General features: G+C 38.7%; 1 protein-coding gene across 1 annotated transcript in view; it reads left to right on the forward strand.

Moving 5' to 3' along the window:
* The window catches only part of tenm1 (teneurin transmembrane protein 1), a 348,630-nt gene that overhangs the window by 190,098 nt on the left and 141,830 nt on the right, over window positions 1-16,702 (forward strand). Inside the window, exons 7-8 of the mRNA XM_057850586.1 lie at window positions 5,797-5,999; window positions 10,599-10,806. Coding sequence (XP_057706569.1) covers window positions 5,797-5,999; window positions 10,599-10,806 — 411 coding nt within the window. The remainder of the gene's footprint in view (window positions 1-5,796; window positions 6,000-10,598; window positions 10,807-16,702) is intronic.

Consider the following 16,702-nt stretch of genomic DNA (forward strand, 5'->3'; position numbering starts at 1 on the left):
CTATTTTTTGCACAAATGACACTAGTAAAATTTGGACAGCATTGCATTATTTCCGTCATGTACTAATTTCAATCTAAGTAAGCTATAATTATCCACTTATAGCTCTAGAGCATATATTTCTCTATTTATTTATTTTATTCATCAAATAGATATGTTTATACTGGAGTGCCACATCCAATTTCGTTGTTCACAGTGTTCTGTTGTTGACAATGACAATAAAGACCTGTCCTATTCTATAATAACATAGTGTTAGTAGTAGTAGTCTTTAGGGGTGTGACAAAATATTGAAATGGTGATATATCGTGATACTTTGTATCCCAAAAGGTTATCGATATGCTTCTGCCAAGAATTGAGATATCGTTTTAAAAAGGTGTCAGTTTTTTTTGTTGTTGTTGTTTTTTTTTTTGTTTTTGTTTTTTTAGAAAAAGAAAAAAAAAAGGAACCAACAAGTTGCTACCAAAATCTTCCACCATAACAGTGTCTCAGTTAACTCTAAGGGTAACATTGACGGTGCTCCACGCACAATCAATTTAGACTGGGAACTTTTGTTCATTCAAAACCAGAGCATTCACAGTCATTCGGTCCGATTTTCGGGGCATTTACAGGTCACTGCTGTTCATTTTAGGGCATTTACAAGTCATTTCCTGTTGAGTTTGAGTCACTGCCTATTCATTTGGGTGATTCCCAGGTCACTTCCTGTTCTGCAACTCAAAATAAACAGGAAGTGACTCATAAAATACCCCAAAATCAACGGGAAGTAACTGAAAATCAACAGGAAAATTATCTTAAATGGCCCAAAATTACCTCATTGGCTGCCAATGATGCCCATCGACGTTCAATCCGTTTGAAGTGGGAGGGATGGCTGCCGCCCTCCCAGTGCAAATGGATTGGACGTCTACTAGTGATAAACTCATTCCAATTCACAGCAGAAGCTTGTTTTTTCTGTTTATTAGTTGTTTGTAGAATATCCTAGTATCTGACCAGTCTATCGATAATCGTTGTATCGCCATATCGTCAGATCATCGTTATCATGAGCTTTATATCGCAAATCGCATCGTATCATGAGGTACCAAGAGGCTCCCACTCCTAGTAGTCATAGTAGAAAAAGTTGAAGTTTTGAGAGACACTACATTCTCAAAAGTTTTTAGACTAGGCATCTTTGCAACCATCAGATAATATCAGGTTTGAGTTGGGGAATCTGCCTGATTATTGTTCATGTATTGATTGAAACAGCGATATTAAAGGCCGTAAGGTGTCAACTACTCTAGCACTCATAACGCTTACTTCATTTTTTTGTGACTTCTACTGAGGTTGTACATGCTTATAATCTATCTGTGTTCTGCTGCAAACATAATGGCTCAATGCATCCGTATTTTAGCTTAGAAAATGTATGATTGTTTTTTTTGTAAAATTTTATTTCATTTATTTATGATTTTTTTTTTTTGCTGCCTTTGAGAGCTGCAAGAAGGCGTTTTCCTCTTTCTTGCATCAGCAGCAGTAAGTTGACGCTGCTAGCTTCTTTTTTGGACATTCTGCTCTCTTCTTGGCTCATTCCCCCGCCCATCCTTTTCTTCCTCCTCCCACAAATCTTCCCCTCCACTCCTGCTTTACCCAATACCCATACTTGCAGATGCCAGGAGCGCTGGTGTCTGTCCTCATATTGCATCATACGAGAAGAGCTACAGTACAGTAATTAGCATCAGAAGGACCTGGTTGCTCGTCTCCCTGCCAGTCAGCTGGCCTGCAGTGCTGCCTGCGCTCGTGTCTGCCTGCCTGTGTTGTGCCAACTGCCATGCCCGATTCATGTCCTATTCATCTAGAGTTGAATAAAAGGCTGCTTTCCTCGGGACATCCATCCCTCTGCTGGCCTTTATTTTTGTGGTGAGGCACAAGAGTGAGGATTAGAGTGAAAGGGAATAGACTAAGGAGGTATACTCAGTAGGAATGCATAAAAGCATACTTTAGTTCTGCCAAGCTGCTTACATCCTACTACTATAATTGGAGAGCATTTTGTATGTTTTCCTCTCAGTCCAATCACAACTGAACGAAAGGACCCTGAGCTTTTGGGTAGACATTTTTTTTTTTGCATGGATACTCAAATTGCCTCTGGTTCAAAAAAAAAAATAAAACCTTATTTTTTTTCTCTGTGACTTCAATTGTTGTATTTTGAAATCCAGAACTTCCATTATTTTCAGCTCAGCATGACAGTCTGTTCATACTTAAATGGCCATTTTTAAACTTATTTTGTTTTATTTATTTTTTCATTTATTTATTATCAGACATGCAGTAATTGCACATTACATTTCCATACATGTGGGGGTTTGGATTCGGAATAGATCAAACAAATCAAAGTTATTATTATTATTATTATTATTATTATTATTATTGTTATTAGTAATAATATTTAGGTGATTTTTTTTTTTTTTTTTGTGTTCTCGATCGGGTAATATTTTAAAAAATATATTGCTCCAAAATCATTATAATTTTCACCAAGTTATTTTATTTATTTATTATTTTTTATTTAGTTATATATTATCTAGCAGGATACCTGCTAAGGTTCTTATTAGTGTTACACACAATTGCTGAAATTGGATTAATCGGATTTGTGTGGATGTGCCATATTTGTTGGATACAAGCAGGAGAAAAGATGTTTGTTCTCATCTCCCACTTGCGTGTTTCAACCAATCACACATCATTCATTTTGCTTTATTACCCGTATTGTTTGTGTTTTACTGTACAGTATACATATGGTTTCATCAACGATGACGACAACGAAAATATTTCGTTGACGAACAATTTTTTCATGATGATGATGAGGTGATAACAAGCTACTAACGTGTCATGTGAGACTTAAACATAATGAGACAAAAGCCAGTTTTCTACATGAAAACGCGCCATAGTTTCCGTCACATGTTCACAATGTGTAACATTTTTATATGTAGTTAGCCTGCATCGTAGCAGTGTCTGGTTGTGTCACTCACGTGATGTGCTGCGCCCCGTGCCCCCGCAACTCACCAGTGTCCTCTCCAGGCTTGCTTGTTTTGAAACACACACGGTAAGATTTGTTTTCTTATCAGGCAAGAGACTATGAAATATTGCTTTTGCCTTTAAAGGTCGTTGCTGAGGGATCATCACACAGGAAATGTAACTTGTACCGTTAGCATAGCATTCACCTTCACTTCATTTGCATAAGGCTAATGCTATTTGTGAGCGTCCTATTGGAGTTTTTTTTTTACTTTGTTTTCATGCAGTTCATGGCGTCCACGGGGGTTTAAAGGATTTGGTTGAAAATAATACACACACAGCAGGAAAACAGTACATTATCACCAGTGTTGTTTATAACGGCGTTAGAATATAACGGCGTTACTAACGGCGTTATTTTCTTCAGTAGTGAGTAATCTAATTAATTAGTTTTCTCATCTTGGCAACGCCGTTACCGTTACTGAGGCGGGAAAGGCGTGCGTTACTATGTTAGTTGACTGACGCGAGAAAAGTCTGAGAAAGATGGACTCACGGAGACGAGAGAGCAGAGCAGGAGTGGAGAGGAGGCAAGGGAGGGTGACGCCATTGCATACGCGATGCTACTATGCTAGGTGGCTCCAATAATACCTGACTGTAGCCGATAGCCTACAAACTACGCCCACATGATGCTTCAGTAGATATCACATATATACAGAACTAGATGCAAATGACAGATACGGCTGCATTAGCAACATGTATAATAAAGAACTAGATACGTTAGTAAACAGCCACCATCTTAAAGCAGTAGACTCTCCAGGAAGGCTCTGTTGTAGAGAACCTTCCTAGCGAACCTAAGTAACTTTTTATCTAAAATGCTCCTAAATCGGCATAATCTTGACTTAAATCTATCTTTAAATGATGAAACCGTCTTAAAAATTACACATGTCGAAAGTAGACAGAAGGGAACTAATGCAATAATAGGAGCAATTTTAACAACTTTAACAGTTGATTCACAACATTAAATGATTTCCACACATAGCAAAGTTTACTATCTAGTTATCGCAATATCAGCAATACCTCTAGTTAAGTTTAGGGTAAAGAATTGGGTTAGGGTCAAATGTCGCAAAAACCCTTTAAACTTAACATTGTGTGGCCTGTTTTTTTTTTTTATTATTATTTATTTATTTGAGAAAAAAAAAACATGACAATTATCACCAGTTACTTTGCCAGTTAACTAATTACTCTTACATTCAGGTAACTGAGTTACTAACGCAATTACTTTTTGGGAGAAGTAATTTGTAACTGTAATTAATTACTTTTTTAAAGTAAGATTAACAACACTTATTATCACCAAGTTGGCATTGTCCTTGTACAGTAGACGCTACAATATGTGTTTGTTTGTCAATGTTCCTTTGAAGTTGTTGGAAACCTTTATTTATTTATTTATTTTTGGACTTATATTTTTTTGATTTTACAGGTAAAAACATTTTGAGTAAACGTTGTCTACAACTAGACGAAACTAGTCTGAGTTTTTGTCAGCAAAAAGTAGACGAAGACAAGCTCATTTAGAAAAGACTAAAATATGACGGGGATTTATAAGTGATTTCGTCGAAAATACTAAGAGCAACATAAAAATTAAAAGGACTGCAAAAAACAACACTGCGGTCAGAGCACAAAGGGAAAGACAACTTTTCACAGTCTCATTCCATCTGTAGTCACTCACTGGGAGTTGCTTACTGTACAAATCAAATTTGTGCAAGACAACGTTACCTGCAACAGCCTGTGAAGCTACACATCTGACGAGAAATTTTAACAAGTCGATATCCTGATTTTTCGTAATGTGAAGTCATGAAATGATCATTAACCATTATAAGCCAATAACCATAAGTGTCAGTCCGAGACTTCCAATAAGATGAATCAGTGTGATTACAGTATCACTATTTCTAATGCCTGAAAACAGTAATGAATTGAAGGCATAAAGACTGTGTATGAGGAGAGGTATGTATATGTGTAGTCTTGCTTGCTTTCATTTGACGGCACGAGATATATGACAGCTGCCCTGTGGGTGTGCATGATGTTGCCATAATGGAGTGGTAAAGCCGTGGCCATTATACTGTAGATAGACAGCACGAAGACTGATCCATGAATCTGCCCCTAACTGTTCATCTGCCTTTGTGGCCGTAACGATCGGTGGGCTCCCCTCTGTCACCGTATTTTCTCCATCTTCTTTTAGAAGCACCGATATATCTCTCCATAAAGACAGTCGGGCACAAAGAGGGCTGTAGAGGTTCGCCTGCTCCACCGACACAAAAGACTGAGGCCTGCTGGTTGATAAAGTCTTATGGAGAGGCAAGGAACTAATGGCCAAAGGATTTTTGGAAATACCCATTCTCCTTACACACAAAGACACACTCTCACTCAAGACCCTATCTCTCTGCCATTATTCTATTTGAGAATGCACGCAAACATGTGGGTGCCCCTTTTATCCGCTCTATCTCTAGCTCTCTTCTGTCTTGCACATTTTTCTGCTTAAAAGATGCTAATATAGCACGTGTCAAAGCCCCTGTAAATTATGCTTAGACAAAACACTTCCTTGTAATGCAGAGCCTAGGACTGCCAATGTGGAGTCTCTTGAAAAGTGTTTTTACAGCCACCAGTCACTCCTGATGTTTCTTCAGTCTCACTTCATTAGTAGAGCTGTTGATCCCAATGATATTGAAGGACATAGCGCTTGCATTTAATAGGTTCTTTCATTTTGAAGCGAGGCTCCTGTTGTCTTTGATAATTCTGCAGCGTATGACCATTGCATTACTTATTTGTCATTTGAATCTACAGAAAAGTGGGTGCGAGGCCGGACCATCGAGCGTGGTGAGGTCGACATCGGAACACAACAGAATCAGGCCATCCCACCAGGAGTGTTTTGGAGGTTTCATATGACTGTGCACCATCCAACCCACGTCAAGTTCAATCTTTCTCTCTCCCATAATGCACTACTGGGGGTCTATGGACGCAGGAATATACCACCTACACACACACAGGTAAGCCACTGTGGTCTTGGAAGACATGCATATGTAATTTTTATCTCAAAATTGTTCTTATGTGTTGCCATTAATTAAACCCATATCTCTGGGAGTTGCTGTTCTATTCAGTGCTGCGTTTTCTACTGTCAACCCAAATTAACGTCACAAAGGCTCCAAGCAGCGACCTAAATATCATGCGACCAAACGTGGAAAATGTATTGCCTTTTTACCTGGAACGAGTAGCATAGCTCTGGTTTGATTATGTGACGCAGTGAACAAAACTACTGAAATGCAAATAAAACTGTTTTGGTCAGTTATTTCTATAACACATACAAAAAGTGATTTTCATTCGAAATTGTATTTTTTCAATGATTTGCAAAATAAAAGTTAACAAAAACCAGCAATAACCCCAACCTAATTTTTATTTTCCCTCATTTCCTCACATACTTAATGCCAAATTTTAACTACTTAAGAACACTGGATGTATATTAAAAATTGAAGTTAAAGTAAACATTTACTTTTTGTTGTGTTTTTTAATAATAAAGATATAAGTAACATAAATTCAAAAAAATAAGTACAAATGACTTATAGTATGCAGAGTGAAATGGGATATATTTTGATGATCGTGCAAACGTTGACTTTTTTTAAATCATAACGAAATGAATAAGTAGCCTAACATAAATGAAAAAATATAAGTCCAAAGTGCACATTGACAGCTAAGATGTTCTGAACCTCCCCATCAGAGCAAATAAAACTAAATATGATAAATAAGCCTCCTTAACTCTTGCGTTGCTCTTAAAGATTTGATCCATTTTCTGTTGCATTGCCCTTTTTTTGTCACATCAATTCAACAAACTTTTTTTTTTCTTTGCTGTTTCAGAAAACATGGACATTTGAACCAATCAGAGCTATCTCTGGTGATCACATATCAGTATGTCAGCCTTTTGAAATGACACACGAGTCCAGGCGTTTTGCTTTGCTGCGTGCATTCGCACATTGACGTGACCCGTCATCGTCAGACTCAGATAACTGCAGCAGCTGGGGAAACCTCCATGCCATCCGTGGAATAAAATAAATAATAAATATCGTTTGAAACGGATCACACTACACAAGCCCTTTATTATGCTTGTTGTTGACACTTGTGTATGTAAATCGGATGTTGGTAGATTGTTTTCTTCTTGGAGATGAAATGCATGTGTGGCACCTTAGCATTTTTTTTTTTTTTCACGAAGCGTTTTGACAGTTGCCGTCATATTTCCGGAATTAAAGCACTGGAACAGCGTTCCGGCCCTGAATCTTATACCGGAACTGTGTTCTGGCCCTGAATCTTATACCGGAACTGCGTTCCTGACCGTTCTGGCCCACTTTCACCCCTGGTTAAATGTATAAACGTTCTAAGATTTTAAGTTATTTTTTTACGACCTCTGTGTTTTCTTTCATTAACTCTTTGTTTATGTGCCAAAATATCTGAATGCAGCAGTAGTTCCAAATTATAGAACTCTTGATGTTTGAAAAATCACTGCTAAGGTCAATTGCTAAAATGTTTCAGGTAAATGTACTTGTGAATTTGACACTTAGCAATTTCTCAAATTATTCAAGACATACAGTAATACATAGATAAATATACTTGTCTATATATTTTAACAAGAATTATGAATAAAATACAATTAGCCAAAACATTTTATGACTGCTTCATAATCAGCGGAAAAGCCAATGTCATTAATCTCTGACACTCTGATCCAATAAACACTGGCAAATTGGCCATGAGTCCTGATGTCAATGAGGAGGAATTATTTTACATATAAATATTGCAAATCAAGTCTTAAACACAAAATTATCCGCGCCTTGTCTAAAACAGACAAACAGGCCAAAACTATGTTTTGATCTGGAAAATGATTTTTTTTCCTACTGTGTTTTACCCTTTTATACAGGGAAAAGCAGTCCTGCTGATTAAGCTGCCAGTGTGCCAGTTTTCAGTCAATCTCCAAATTGAAGGCAGTAATTCTTCATCTGGAATTTGGTTTTAAAGCTGCCTGCCCAGAGTGATACTAGGTCACAAGGGAAATAGCGGAGCATTACAGACTAGTGGATCTAGTGTATTTGAAGAGGCGCATGCAATAAAACAACAGAATATCAGCATGAATTGTGTATTTCAGAAAGAGTACTTTGATGAAGAACAACTCAGTGGCAATGACAGGGAGCCCCATGGCTTAAAAGGAGTGAAGTGTTGAAAACACTAGAGGCGTGCGAAATTTCCGATTCTTAGATACCTTATTTTTCGGACTATAAGTCAGTTTTTTTCATAGTTTGGCTGGGGGTGCGATTTATACTCTGGAGCGACTTATGTGTGGAATTATTAACACATATTATATCCTTTCACATGTTGTTTTGGTGTTTTGGAGTGACATTGATGGTTTGGTAAACTTGTTTACATGTTCTTTATGCTGTAGTTATCTGAATAACTCTTACTATTTATGTTACGCTAACATACCGGCCATTTTCACATTTCGTTGTTCATGCATCATGTAACATTTATCATACTATACACTTATTCAGCATGTTTGTTTTTCTCTATTGTATTTTTATTTTAAATTGCCTTTAGAGATGACATAGCTGTTCTATGTGTTGGATTTTATCAAGTAAATTTCCCCAAAAATGCGACTTATACTCCGGTGCGACTTATATATGTTTTTTTTCCTCTTCGTTGGGCTTTTTATGGCTGGTGCGACTTATACTCAGGTGCGACTTATAGTCCGAAAAATACGGTAATTCACGATTCGGCCGTGGAAAATTCGAGAACGATTCACAAACATCCAAATTCCGATTATTGAATCATACCAGGTTAAACAGAACTAAAACACAGTCGGCGTGGTCTTTGGGGCGCAATGAAGAACGGACCGAGAGTAAATATCATGTTCAACCCATGCCACTAGATAAAAAAAACAATCATACCTGACTGCGGCCGACAGCCACCATAAACAACGCCCAGTTGCTACAAACATACTGCCACATACGGCTACAGTAGATATCACATATACTACTATCTGGAACTAGATGCAAAATGACAGATGACGGCGGTATTAGAACATGTATTAGAGAACTAGATGCGAAATGACAGACTCGGCCGGCGTTAGTGAACAGCCGCCATCTTAAAGCAGTATCCTTCCCTAGAAGGCTCTGTTGTAGCGAACCTAATTAAGTTTTTTCTAAAATACTCCTAAATTGGCAAAATATTGGCTTGAATCTATCTTTAAGTGATGAAACAGTTTTAAAACTTTGACATGTCAAAAGTAGACAGAAGGGAAATTATGGAATAACGGGAGCAATTTTAAAAACTTTAACATGATTCACAACATTAATTTAATTGAATGTAGTTTAAATCTGCTGAAACAGAATGGGGACTTGAGTATTGTATTACTATTTTGAACTGTTAACTTGATACTGAACTAGTAGTTTGGTTTAGCCTGAGAGGATTTTTGAACAATTTCGGAACTAATGTAAAAAACATTAAAAGCAGGAGCGGGCGGGTATCATTAATCGATTTATAATCAAATCGGAGCCTCTGAATCGTAATCGAATCGTTACGTGCCCAAAGATTCCCACCTCTAGAAAACACCACTCGTATATTGTACTGTATATACTGTATAATATATAACACATCGTTGAGATCATAACCAAAAGAGATTTATATATATAAATTTTATATGAATGTAGTTATTTGTTCCATCATGTACCTTTCTTCCACAGTTTTCTGGACATAAATTTAATAATCTATTCTTTGAACTTACATGATTCTATTTTTTTTTTTTTTTATTCTATTATTGTTCAGGTATTTTAGCTTTAGGAGCATTTTGGTTTTGGGTTATTAGAATGCATTTGTCAATATGAGGCTTTAGAGCAAAGACACAGTGTCATGGGCTGAGGGTGGCATGCTACGTCAGACATAGCCAAGCATATCTTATCACACTTAGTCACACTTCAAGTGAATGATGATGTTTCCAAGCAAAGTGTTAAAAAATCACGCACAAAACACATTCCTTTCTTGGGGGCAGGATACCTTCATGAAATGATCTAATTAGGGTTTTTTGACACTTGTGTGACAACCTGTCTTCTGGGATATGACACAGTTACTACTATATGCCATTAATGAGACTGACATATGAAAAGGTTATTAGTGCATGTGAATTGAAGGGGACACAAAAATATTGTTCCTGGTGTCCTAACTTTGTGATATTCTAATGAGATTCCAGCTGACAGGGTGATACATTGCATCCGTTGCATTAATCAGTCACAGTCCATCATTATCCTGGTTAATTTTCTTTAACGGACTAACTTTAACATTTTCTTCATTTTCATTTTCATTCACTTTCATTTTCAGACACCAAATGTTGTATTTTTTTTTTTAAAACATGGCTTACTCTAAATTTCTGACAGTTAAAGTTGAGACTATTCAACAGTTCTTTTTTTTTCTTTTATTTGAAGGCTAGGTATGAGAGTTCAAAAATCATTTCAGCCATGCAATTTACTGTCAAGGTCTGCCCTTCAAAATTCATGTTCTTTTATTCTTTCTGTGTGGAAGTTTAATTGTTGTCTGTTTATATTTCCTTATGTGTTTAGTTTGACTTTGTGAAACTGCTGGATGGGAAAGCACTGCCCAGGTCTTTGAGTGATCCTGTTTCAGCTGGCAAAGCACCTAAAGGTCTGCTACTGAGCGGACTCCAAGAAACGCGCTTCATTGAGTACATGGACCCCGGCACCTGGCATCTGGCTCTCTACAATGATGGACGCAATCTCGAACAAGTCTTACTCCACAGCACTCCCATAGGTAAGAAGATGGACTTGCATATTCACACGCTGCAATGATTTCAGTTGTTTGAGTCACAACCTGCTTCTGCTGTATCACCACTTGTGTCAGAGCTATTGACTGCCTTGCCATCTGTGTTTTTTTCTGATGGACAGTTATGTTCAAGTATCGCCATAAACGTTTATTTTGTTATACTTTAGTATTCAAATAAGTTTGGTGTAGAAAGAGACAGTAAAGGGAATAGTTAACTTTCTCGCACACACCATATAACTGTTTGCATTACTCGAACACACGTAATATAATCAATCAAGAAATAGCATCATTTCTCATATTTACTGTAGGACTGTTTATATTACTCTAACACACCTAATATAAAATAAATAGCACTTACACCATAGTTTAATGAAAAGAAGCAGAATAGAGGATACACAATGCCATCTTATCACAGAAGCCCAACACGTCATGAGCATGATGGACGCACCAACTCTTGCGATCAGTTCTCCCGGGCACTCCAGGACAAAGAGCAGGGTGCTCTGTCCTAAAACAAGTAGTATCGCCCAATCACGATAACAAGTTGATAGCGCTTTGAACGTCAAGACCTGCGTCGGTCGCCGTGGCAACCACGTCCCAGACACAAAGGATGACACACGAACCTGACCTGCCACAGAGGGATGATCCCAAGACAACACCCAGCCACGTCTTCGGCCCGGCCCACTCCGCCGCAGCTTTCAAAAAGAACTGAACATTTAGATAACACGTTTGCTGCTCAGGAACATTTCTATGTAGCCTTATATGCCGACCCTGGATCCAGCAGGGTCCCGCCGTCGTCTGTTTTTGCCTTGTTTTGGACCATGGTCGACGAATAAATTGTCAACCTGTTTTCGGTGAGCCTTCTTAAAACTTTTGGAACATGGAGTCAGTACAAAGGGTTAACATGGGAGTGAACGCACAGAATCTTGGCCCCCCACCGGTTGGCTTGCGTGAGCGGTGCCAGCGGAACAGCGTTCGTTCAGCTGGTGATGTTTCTACGGCTTGGCGGGGGGGACTTATTCCTTCAACAGTCATTTGAAAGGAAAAGATTGTAGTAATGGCAAAAATTGGTATAGCCCCAATTTGTATTTCAAAAGGATGCCAGCATATTTTTCAGAATAACCCAGTACTAGATGGTTGAATATGTAGAAGTGGATAAAAGAATACCAGATCTGTTTTCATTTGGGATTATATTAAGGTACTAGCACAGACAAAACTTTGAGACATAGCAAAAAATATATTAAAAGCACAGGGAGAATAATGTTTCATCGCTTGGAGAACAAATTTGACATCTGACATGAAATACATTTCAGAATAAATCTACAGCCACATTGTGACAAAACATTTTCTGAAACAATGATTTATTTTCATGTTGAGTTCTGTATATAATGACTGACAGCATTCAACCAACAAACACATGTTATGTTCCTGAGTTGTCAAGGATTTGACATGTTTTGTTTGAAGGCTGACAAGATTTTTTTTCTTCCCTCCAGATACTATATACTGAGTTGAACTGGAATCTGAAACCTTTACTTCATTGGCTGCCATTGACGACAACAGAGCGATGGCTGGCTGTAAATGATCACTGCCGCCTCTCATAGATAAACTAGAATGGACGTCTAACACCGTCAATGGCAGTGAATGTGTTAATAATGTGAATATATTAAAAGTTACAGGCCTTAAATGCTATCCGGGAGTCCAGCTGTTGTCAAAGGGTTTGGTTTAAAATTGAATTGAACTTAAGTAATTTTATGACAAAGTTCATTCTGCTACCAATTAAAACTTCTGTAAGTGGTTGCCAACTACCACTGTGTAGTACCAACTGATAATTTCGAATGGGAAAAAAAACAGCTAAACCAGGGGGCAGTGCATTTTAATATGAAATCCTGTGTGCAGAAACTAAGACTGCAGATACTGTCAAATACAAGATAATGATTGTTGGGAAGTTGAGCTTTTGTACTGAAAATAGTAACCAGATCTAGCTGCAAATATTGAGCATATATAAGGGAGCAGCAAGTTAGCGCTTAAGGAAAAAAAAAAGAAAAGAAAATCAATAAACCTTTCTCAGTACGACAGAGGGAACATTTGAGAACACGAAGAATAGGAAAACAATATGCAAAGTCAATGCTGATTTACCAGGATGTTCTTGTTATCATTAAAGGGAAAAAAAAGTTGTCATATAGCATGGTCACGAACAGGGCCAGGCCATTTGGGGGCCCTAAGCAAAATAAAGCCAACGGGCCCATATTTTTGTAAAAATGTATTAAATTGTAACTTTATGTGCATTTTTCTTGATTCTTGATCTCATAACTATGTACACGACATTGCCAAGCATTACCTTGAATTGTACATTTGGGGAAATCATCATCTTGTGAAGAGAACAGCACTCCACCTCCAATTCCAAGACACTTCTCAATAGCTCCTTTGAAACATCCAAAGTACAAAATACGATTACATGGAACAAAATTCAGCCCAGGAAAATATTTGTCAGCATAAACGTGTACTGTGGGGAGCGTGCAACTAATTAAGTAGATTCACCGTAGACTGATACATGGCATACTACTTGATAATAATGTCCGATATAAATGAAATGACTAGGCTATGTCTACACTAGGTCAGATAATTTTCTCCAGGGTATTTTGCCGGCTATTTTCCTACCTGTCCACACTTCTTTTAAGGTGCGTTTAAGGGCCTCCCCGCTTCTGCGAGGTACGCCTGCATTTGCACAAACTACGCATGCGTAAAAAGGAGCTCATGTGTTACGTCATCGCCCGCACGGTTTATCTCTGAAACGGAAACTCATTCCTAGCCCACGGAAAATTTTGAAATTACTACTCCTTCTAGACTGTCATAATTTTGTGATCAATGTTTTTTTCGTGATCGCAATTAAACGCATCACACAGGAGCAAGAGTGGAAGGGAGAGCACCCTCTGCTTTTACGTGCAGGCGCCGCATTGTCATTGAAATAAATCTTTATAAAACAACGAAAGCCTGACATCATTACTTGGGATGTTACAATCAATGCTCTCACCACTTGGAAAATAACAAATAGAAGCATATGGTGTGGCGCTGAGTATATTTCCTGGAAGCAGCAACCAGGACTGGACTGCTTGTGCATAAAAGTGGCGATCCTGGAAGTGGCAACAATTTTGACAGGCAGAAATGTCTGGGAAAAAAAACTGATCGCACGCCTCTTTGGCTGGGGGTATCACGCAGGTCACTTTTCAAGGTTTAATTTTCCTCTACGCATTTTATATACAGTACTCATGTTCGGTCGGCATTGAGTTAAGAGGGGCCAGCTCGCAGCTGGCTGATCAGACACAACTCGGGAGACGAGCTCTGTAAAAAACACTCATCTCCACCTCATCCGCGATGGGAGGACCCCAAGTGGGTACTGAATTGAAGCATATTATTGAGACGTAGTTTGAAGGTTCAAGAAAAATGTGTGGAAAAGAAAAGAGCAGGAATGCAACGTCGTGATCGTCCGCCTCCATTGTTTACGAGGCTGTCATGCCGCACTAAAAACAGCAACGGCATGACGTCCCTTGCTGAGTATCCGAATGGTACACGGTAACAGCTGTCCATATTAGGCGGCACGTAACAACTTGCTCGGCTTTACTTGATTCGCTCTAGGCCTTCGCCCTGCAGCTAATGGCAATTTCCAGTACGGCATATTGACAAGCTCAACTGACAACAACGTTCAAGCCGGAGTGTCTTGCACAACAACAACAACAACTTGCTCTATTACCTTGATACTGTTTTTTCTTTTCTTCTCCGATTTTCTTCTTCTTTCGTTTCTCTGCTCCAGAAGGATAAATTCTCTTCGACATACAGTGCCTTGCAAAAGTATTCGGCCCCCTTGAACCTTGCAACCTTTCGCCACATTTCAGGCTTCAAACATAAAGATATAAAATTTTAATTTTTTGTCAAGAATCAACAACAAGTGGGACACAATCGTGAAGTGGAACAAAATTTATTGGATAATTTAAACTTTTTTAACAAATAAAAAACTGAAAAGTGGGGCGTGCAATATTATTCGGCCCCCTTGCGTTAATACTTTGTAGCGCCACCTTTTGCTCCAATTACAGCTGCAAGTCGCTTGGGGTATGTTTCTATCAGTTTTGCACATCGAGAGACTGACATTCTTGCCCATTCTTCCTTGCAAAACAGCTCGAGCTCAGTGAGGTTGGATGGAGAGTGTTTGTGAACAGCAGTCTTCAGCTCTTTCCACAGATTCTCCATTGGATTCAGGTCTGGACTTTGACTTGGCCATTCTAACACCTGGATACGTTTATTTTTGAACCATTCCATTGTAGATTTGGCTTTATGTTTTGGATCATTGTCCTGTTGGAAGATAAATCTCCATCCCAGTCTCAGGTCTTGTGCAGATACCAACAGGTTTTCTTCCAGAATGTTCCTGTATTTGGCTGCATCCATCTTCCCGTCAATTTTAACCATCTTCCCTGTCCCTGCTGAAGAAAAGCAGGCCCAAACCATGATGCTGCCACCACCATGTTTGACAGTGGGGATGGTGTGTTCAGGGTGATGAGCTTGTGTTGCTTTTACGCCAAACATATCGTTTTGCATTGTGACCAAAAAGTTCAATTTTGGTTTCATCTGACCAGAGCACCTTCTTCCACATGTTTGGTGTGTCTCCTAGGTGGCTTGTGGCAAACTTTAAACGAGACTTTTTATGGATATCTTTGAGAAATGGCTTTCTTCTTGCCACTCTTCCATAAAGGCCAGATTTGTGCAGTGTACGACTGATTTTTGTCCTATGGACAGACTCTCCCACCTCAGCTGTAGATCTCTGCATTTCATCCAGAGTGATCATTAGCCTCTTGGCTGCATCTCTGATCAGTTTTCTCCTTGTTTGAGAAGAAAGTTTGGAAGGACGGCCGGGTCTTGGTAGATTTGCAGTGGTCTGATGCTCCTTCCATTTCAATATGATGGCTTGCACAGTGCTCCTTGAGATGTTTAAAGCTTGGGAAATCTTTTTGTATCCAAATCCGGCTTTAAACTTCTCCACAACAGTATCTCGGACCTGCCTGGTGTGTTCCTTGGTTTTCATAATGCTCTCTGCACTTTAAACAGAACCCTGAGACTATCACAGAGCAGGTGCATTTATACGGAGACTTGATTACACACAGGTGGATTCTATTTATCATCATCGGTCCTTTAGGACAACATTGGATCATTCAGAGATCCTCACTGAACTTCTGGAGTGAGTTTGCTGCACTGAAAGTAAAGGGGCCGAATAATATTGCACGCCCCACTTTTCAGTTTTTTATTTGTTAAAAAAGTTTAAATTATCCAATAAATGTTGTTCCACTTCACGATTGTGTCCCACTTGTTGTTGATTCTTGACAAAAAAATTAAATTTCATATCTTTATGTTTGAAGCCTGAAATGTGGCGAAAGGTTGCAAGATTCAAGGGGGCCGAATACTTTTGCAAGGCACTGTATATGTGTATCTATTTTCCAAGCAAGTTTGAGCACCAATCATCGCAAAGCAGATTCAACGACCCCCCCCAGGTTGCCAGATTGTAATACAAGAAAATGGACGTTTGCATAGCTAAACTATTATTCACAATATTATTCACAATGCTCTATTAACAACGTATAAAATGAGGTCACCAGATTGGGGGTCCCCTAGTGGTGGCCCTAAACAGCTGCATACTCTGTGTATAGGCTAGGCTGGGCTGGCCTTGGTTACGAAAACAGTGAGGTATGGGATTACATTTACTGCAATGCTGTCATGGCCAGTCACAATGGTCATGAATTTGATGAATGAGATGGTAACAAAGGGACAGTGAAAGTACATTTCAAGATGGATTTGCATGCCTATGTTGTATCAGTCAAGGAGGTCATTTATTTTACAGACTACT

Source organism: Corythoichthys intestinalis, chromosome 11 (genome assembly GCF_030265065.1).
Source record: "Corythoichthys intestinalis isolate RoL2023-P3 chromosome 11, ASM3026506v1, whole genome shotgun sequence".
Taxonomy (NCBI): domain Eukaryota; kingdom Metazoa; phylum Chordata; class Actinopteri; order Syngnathiformes; family Syngnathidae; genus Corythoichthys; species Corythoichthys intestinalis.